We start from the raw sequence: 7972 nt of genomic DNA on the forward strand, positions 1-7972 counted from the left end.
TTACTAACTTGTCTGAACTTGTAATTCCCCTCTATGAATAATAATAATGCTACTATGGAAATATCCCTCCAAAAGTAATCATAACAATCCAATATATAGTGAATATGTGCCATACAGGTAATGCATGCTTTTCCAGCTCTAAAATTCCATCGTTAACTATTTCAGGAACTTTAATAATGTGGTTTTAAAATATCTGTATTTTCCTCTGTCACTTTAAGGATGGCATGAAAGATGACTACTACCTATTGTCATGAAACCTGGAAAAATAGAAACTGTAAGTTCTCTGCTATGCAGTCTGTCAGAACTATTGCTTCTCTCACTCTCTTTTTCTCTCTGTCCCTGTCTCTCTCTTCCTCCCTCCCTTCCTCCCTCTCTTCCTCTCTCATTCCCTTTTCTCTCTCTCTTTCTACATGCTTCTTATTGTTTTCTACAGTTCAGAGGTTAAACCATGGACCACAATAAGGCTTGAGGTAACCCTTCCCTACTCCACAGCTGGAAATTTATAGCAATTATATCAGGCATTCTCTTGGGAGTTGTTGAGAAATGCGTTAATGTTCAGTTTTGATTTTGGAAAATTTCTTTATGCTTACTGGACTTCATAAGCAAATGTTACACTGGAAAAAGAGAAACTGTGGAAAACTATGTACCTAAAAAAACTGCATTACTTCAGAGAAGTGTTGTTAACTAAACTATCAAGTAATCTTTGCTATTTATCTCATTCTGTATTTTAAAAACACAATATCCTGAATAAATGGTCTTTATCCTCTTCAAACTTACACTTGAGGAGAGAGAATCTATAATATTGAAACTGTTGGGAGTTCCTGTCATGGCTCAGTGGCATGAAGGTCCATGAGGAGAAGGGTTCAGTCCCTAGCATTGCTCAGTGGGTGAGGGATCCAGTGCTGCCATGATCTGTGGTGTAGGTCATAGTTGCGGCTCGGATCCCATGTTGCTCTGGCTGTGGTGTAGGCTGGTGGCTGCAGCTCTGTTGCCACCACTAGCCTGGGAACTTTCATATGCCTTGGGTGTGGCCCTAAAAAGACAACAAAAATTGAAGAATTATGATAAGTAGGAAAGGTCTAAATTAAAGGATCAGTTATTATTTTTTCTCAGAATACCTTCCAGTCTGCTCTCAGCTTATTAAACTCTCATTTCTGTTTCAAAACTCATTGATGTCTTTTGATGTCTTTCTTTTTTGTCTGTAAATTTCCCAGCAGACTCTTGTGCGTCCTTCCTGGCCAACAACAAGCACATGGAGTTTCTCCTGTGATGCCATATATGTGGTGTATTTTTAAGTTTGGAATTTTTAGAACTAAAATTGAAGTGTCCTGATTTCTAGTAATAATGCAGGGGAGGGATTAACATAAAGGGTAGAGTTACTAGGGAAATTTCTTGGAGGAAATGGGATTTGATTGACTTTTGATAGATGAGTAGTGATTGTAAATGTTCTATATTGTGCTATCCAATACATAACCACTAGCCCCACAGAGCTACTGAGTACTAGAAGTATGGCAAGTGCAATTGAGAAAATAGATTTTTAATTTCATTTAATAACCACATGTAACAATAGCTACTGTTTTCACTGATAGAGAGTTTGGCTAATGTCTTCTCATTTTGTTATTTTTCTACTATGTAGACTCTGAAGCCACATGTGGACTAGAAAATCTAGTTTCTCTGTCTCTAACCAGTTAATTGTTCCTCACTGATCCATGGTTTTCTCACTGGTAAATGATTAACTTTGTTTAAATCATCACTACTGAGATTTGTGGGAAAATAATTTTATAACCAATTTCACTTATAATGTAGACTGAGATGTGTGCATATGTGTGTACCCAAACACCCATGTTAAAAGGCAAAGCTTTGAGATCCATTTTTTCTATTTCTGGGTTTCTCTTGGCCCTTCAGATCCAGGTCTGAGGCTTTTTGTGTTCTTGTACCTTTATTTTACCATCCCCTAACTTTGTATCCTCCAGCCTCCTCCTTTTCTCAACTCACTCCAGCTTTTAGCTGCATATCTAAATATTCTAGGAGCAGGAGGGATTAACATAGCAGGGTTGAACTTGCAAGCAAGAGAATATTTCTTCCATGTGGTAACAGTGTATTCCCTGAAAGTAAGGTCTAGAGAGGTTCATGTAGTATTCCCAAAATTAGGGTCAGGAAAGAGTCAGACTTGTCATCATACGCCAGAGATGGGAGGTTTGAAGCAGAGAGATGGGATAAAAAAAAAAAGGACAAATGGGACTCAGGGAGAGGGAGAAACTAGAGAGGGTGAATGGTTCTAGAACGATTGTAACATGAGTATGCATCTCTTCATTGACAGCAAATACTAAGGTAGGGCTTAATTAGCTATAACCAAGCTGTATAGCAAACCTCAAGAGATTGTGAAGAATCTGGAGACATAAATCAAGTGGCTTGCTTAACTCCTGATTTCCCATAACACTACTTTCCTGTACCACTCCCCAACCCCACCGTGCACATCCTGGCCACATCCTGGCTGCTAACCACTCTACTAGGTACTTTCACTTGTACTCCTGAGAGCCCATGCAGATGCCCTGAACCACAAATATTCTGGTCTACCCTTTCCTTGGCCCTGGTCATGCTGTAGAGTCACCTCTATGCCCCATGCCTGATTCTCTTTTGCTTATCACTACGCTTGATCTTTGTGTGAATTGCAAATGTGTTTGTAAGTAGTGATGTAAAATGACTCGAGACATATCACGTACCTGAGATATGTGAGGTTAAGAAATGACACAATTTGAATAGCCAAAGAATTGTCTTATGAACAATTTAAAAATAGAACCAGTGAGTTCTGCCAAATGCCATTGCTACCTCTTCCTTTTTTCTCTCTTTCTGTTGTACTGTACCACCTAGACTGCCCTTCCCAATCTTTGTTGTCCACAACTACTATGTTTTCATACTTGTTCCATTCTCTTATTTGTAGATGATTAGTCCTAGAGGATGTGGTAAAAGGATATTGGACATGGAAGTGATTCAACTGCTTTAGGTGACCACAGGTAAAATGCTTGCTTAGCAATAAAAATGGCCCTGAGAAGGAATTGTGGAGAGTTACAGTCTTTACACAGAATATACATGAATAATTAATAATTATAATATAGAACATTATTAACATTCTTATTTTCATTTTCTTTTCCCTTTCTTTATCTGAAAACATTCCAGCTGATAAATCAATGGATGGAGCAAATCACTCTATGGTGTCAGAATTTGTGTTCCTGGGAATCACCAACTCCTGGGAAATACAACTTCTCCTCTTTCTGTTCTCTTCTGTTTTTTATGTGGCAAGCATGATGGGAAATTCTCTCATTTTGCTCACTGTGACTTCCGACCCTCACTTACACTCCCCCATGTACTTTCTGTTGGCCAACCTCTCCTTCATTGATCTGGGAGTTTCTTCTGTCACTTCTCCCAAGATGATTTATGATCTGTTCAGGAAACATAAAGTCATCTCCTTCAGTGGCTGCATCACTCAAATCTTCTTCATCCACATCATTGGTGGTGTGGAGATGGTGCTTCTCATTGCCATGTCCTTTGACAGATATGTTGCCATATGTAAGCCTCTTCACTATTTAACTGTTATGAGCCCCAGAATGTGTATTTTGTTCCTGGTCACTGCATGGATAATTGGGTTGATCCACTCTTTGGTTCAACTGGCGTTTGTTGTAAAATTGCCATTCTGTGGCCCTAATGTTCTAGACAGCTTTTACTGTGATTTTCCTCGGTTCATCAAACTTGCCTGCACAGATACCTACAGACTGGAGTTTATGGTCACTGCCAACAGTGGATTTATATCCCTGGGATCATTCTTCATACTGATTATCTCCTATATTTTATCCTGATCACTGTTCGGAAACACTCTTCAGGGAGCTCATCTAAGGCCCTCTCCACCTTGTCAACTCATGTCATGGTGGTGATTTTATTTTTCGGCCCTTGCATTTTTGTTTATATGTGGCCTCATCCCACATCCCACCTAGACAAATTCCTTGCTGTTTTTGATGCAGTTCTCACTCCTTTTTTAAATTCAGTCATCTATACATTGAGGAACAAAGAAATGAAAATGGCAATGAGGAAAGTATTCAGTCAGATTTTTATTTATAGGAGGATTTTGTAAATGCCAAAAGTATCATGGTCTCCTTAGTCACATGGAGTAATATTGAATTTCCATTATTTTAATATCAGGAGCATCTAAGTACCTTATGAACATTTAGTTGTCCCAAATTAAAATAACATAGTTCTTTTAAAAATGTTTAAGTGAGAAATTGTGCTGCTATCTATAGGTGGTAGAAGAATGTGGTAAAATGTGTCTTCTGGAGAAGGCCAAAATGCTTATCTCTCAGGAGATACTACCTTGACGAATTTACTACCTTGACGAATGTTCAGTGTCAGAGTGGGTTATATATGAGGAAATGCTGATTGACACTAAGTAAAGCGATGCTAGATGGAAATACATACATCAAGATCCCAATTTATTATTTTGCCACAAAAAATTATCAAGTGGTCTGAACAACATCCCCATAAGTGTAACTCCTTATTTCATTATAGAGAAATTTCTGGGAAGTCAAGTGATGACAGGAACATCAATGAGCAGGGAGTCAGGGCATGAAGAGTTAGCTGGCTTATTCAAATATTTAATCATTATCAGATTTTGACACTTAATGCCTATATTTCCCATGCTACTATATGCCCCTCATCACATTTGGAGAAACAGGATCCTTAGACCAGCCTTTTATCTTAATAGTTCTGGCTGGTTATCACAAAAGTTAACTTTTGACTTTTTTATTTTAAGTCAGTCCCAAAGCATGAGGAGGTTCTTAGGCCATGGATGGAACCCAAGCCCCAGCAGTGACAATGTCAATCCTTAACCCACAAAACTCCTTTACCTTTTGACTGTTGTTCATACTATATTCCTATGTAGTTATAGATGCATTTTTATTTCCACATGTAATCAGCCAATTTCTTCCTTTACCTTCTGCTAACATGACTGTTCATTTTGCATCATAATGATTTGAGTCACTGAAAGCTAAATTTAATTTTGGAGATGTTTTATTTATAATAACATATGTTGAACATCTTCCTATATTCTATTCTATAGTAGTAAGGATTTTCCATCAACAGATTTAGAAATTTCAATTCTTACTCATTTCAGCAAAGAATCAAGACTTATTCTCAAAGATGTATTGCAGATAACTCTGATCCTTATATAACTGAATACGCACTCAATACACCTTAACTCAGTACACCTTAACCAGTTTACCAGTGCTCCTTTGGGCCACATGGCCCTTACTGATTTCATAACTTTTTACTTGATAACTTGTTTGCCTTTTCTTTTGATTTCCATTGCCCTTATATCATTTATTCTGTGTTTGACTCCTTTTATGGATGCTTAGAAGACCAATATACATATAGCAGTTATTAGCTGGCACTTATACTCAGCTTCCTTATACTTTGGAAGGGGTATTTTAAAATGGAAGTTTCAGAGTTCCCGTCGTGGTGCAGTAGTTAACGAATATGACTAGGAACCATGAAGTTGTGGGTTCGAACTCTGGCCTTGCCCAGCGGGTTAAGGATCTGGCGTTGCTGTGAGCTGTGGTGTAGGTCAGAAATACAGCTTGGATCCCACATTGCTGTGCTCTGCATAGCTAGCGGCTACAGCTCCATTTAGACCCCTAGCCTGGGTACCTCTATGCGGAACGGCCCTAGAAAAGGCAAAAAGACAATAAATAAAAATAAATAAATTAATTAATTAAATAAAATAGAAGTTTCACTGGGTTTTCTCTTTATTGATTAAACATTGTTTAGTAGATCTATCAGGGAGTCTCAGATTCTTTTTTATTAATGTTGATTTAAAGAAATGCCTGCTCCTCCCAATCTTTACCCTTTCTGCCTTTGTGTCAGTTCTTTATCCATGACAAGATAGATTCTTCAACTGCATAGTGAATAAACATTATCTGCATCATCTCATTTAAAACAGTTTTAATATATTCTTGTTTATACATTTTATTGGAGTACTGTTGACTGATACTGTTGTATTAGTTTCAAGTGCACAGCAAAGTGAATCAGTTGTACACAAACATAAGTGCATTCCTTTTCAGGTTCTTTTCTCATATAAGTTTATTGCACAGCATTGAGTAGAGTTCCCTGTGCTACACAATAGGTCCTTGTTACCCATCTATTTTGTATATAGTAATGTGTACATGTCAATCGCAAGCACCTAATTTATCCTCCCATTTCACTTTGGTAACTATAAATTTGGTTTGAAAATCTTTGAGTGTTTCTGTTTTGTCAGTTCCTTCATATCACTTTTATTAGATTCCACATGCTAGTGATCTCATATGATATTTCTCTTTCTCTGTCTGGCTTACCTGATTTATATCATAATTTCTATGTCCACCCATGTTACTGTAAATGGTATGGCTTCATTCTTTTTATGGCTGAATACTATTCCATGGTACATATGCTCCACATCTTCATCAATTGAAACTGAAATGAAAAGGTAAAAACATTGATAACCTTTAGCCAAACTCATCAAGAAAAAGGGGGTGGGAGAGGGCTCAAATCAATAAAATCAGAAATGAAAAAGAGAAGTTGAATCAGAAATCGAAAGATCTTAAAGAGTACTTCAAATAACCATATGCCAATAAAATGCAGAACCTAGAAGAAAGGGACAAATTCTTAGAAAGCCACAACCTTCAACAATGAACCAGGAAAAATATAAAATATAAACAGACAAATAACAGTTATTGAAATGGAAACTGTGATTCAAAAACTTCCAACACACCACAGTCCAGAACCATATGACATTCATTGGTAAATCCTATCAATCATGAAGAGAAGAGTTCAATCTATTCTTCTGAAACTCTTCCAAAAAAAACTGCAGAAGGAACAACTCTCAAGCTCATTCTATGAACCACCATCACTCTGACACCATTATAATGAACACAAAAAGAGAAAATTACAGCCAGTGTCACTGATAAACATAGGTGCAAAAATCCTCAACAAAATACTAGCAAGCTGACACCAACAATATATGAAAGAATCATACACCATGATCAAATGGGATTTATCGAAGTAGTGCAAAGATACTTCAAATACACAAATCAATGTGTGATACAGCACTTTAATAAACTGAAGAATAAAAACTATATAGTCATCTAAATAGATGCAGAAAAAGCTTTTTGAAAAAATTCAACACCAAATTATTGATTTAAAACTCTCAAATATTAGGCATAGAGGAAACATACCTCAACATAAAAAAGGCAAACACATAGCTGCTGTCATATTCAACGGTGAAAAACTGAAAATATTTCTGCAAAGATCAGGAACAAGGCAAGGATGTCCACTCTCACAAATTTTATTTAACATAGTTTTGGAAGTCCTAGCCATGACAGAAAGAAGAAATTTAAAATCAAATTGGAAAGAAGAAGTAAAAGTGTCACTGTTTGCAGATGATAGACATATAACAGAAAATCCTAAACATGTCACTAGAAAACTACTAGAGTCATAAATGAATTGGGTAAAGTTGCAGGATATAAAATTGACACACAGAAATCTCTGGCACTCCTATTCACTAACAATAAAAGATTAGAAAGAGAAATCAGGAAACAATCCTATTTACTGTCACATCACAAAGTTTAAAATACTGAGAAATAATCCTACTAAAGAGAAAAAACCTATACTCTGAAAACATAAGATGCTCATGAAAGAAATCAAAGATGACACAAACAGATGGAAAGATGTACAGTGTTCTTGAAGGAAGAATCAGTATTGTCAAAATTACTATACTACCCAAGCAATCTGCATATTCAGTAAAATCCTGTCAAATTACCAATGGCATTTGCACAGAGCTAGAAGAAATTTTAAAATTTGTATGGAAATACAAAAGATCCCTAATTTCCAAAGCAATCTTGAAAAAACAGAAGCAGAAATGTAGGAATCAGGCTCCTGACTTCAGGCTATA

The 7972-nt window shown here is 36.7% G+C and overlaps 1 protein-coding gene across 1 annotated transcript; it reads left to right on the forward strand.

The window, feature by feature from the left end:
• LOC100516627 (olfactory receptor 4F3/4F16/4F29-like) lies at window positions 3189-4126 on the forward strand. Its single transcript, XM_003128772.2, is given in 2 exon segments — window positions 3189-3840; window positions 3843-4126. Coding segments are annotated over 2 exon segments (936 nt in total).

Source organism: Sus scrofa, chromosome 7 (assembly GCF_000003025.6).
Source record: "Sus scrofa isolate TJ Tabasco breed Duroc chromosome 7, Sscrofa11.1, whole genome shotgun sequence".
Lineage (NCBI taxonomy): Eukaryota > Metazoa > Chordata > Mammalia > Artiodactyla > Suidae > Sus > Sus scrofa.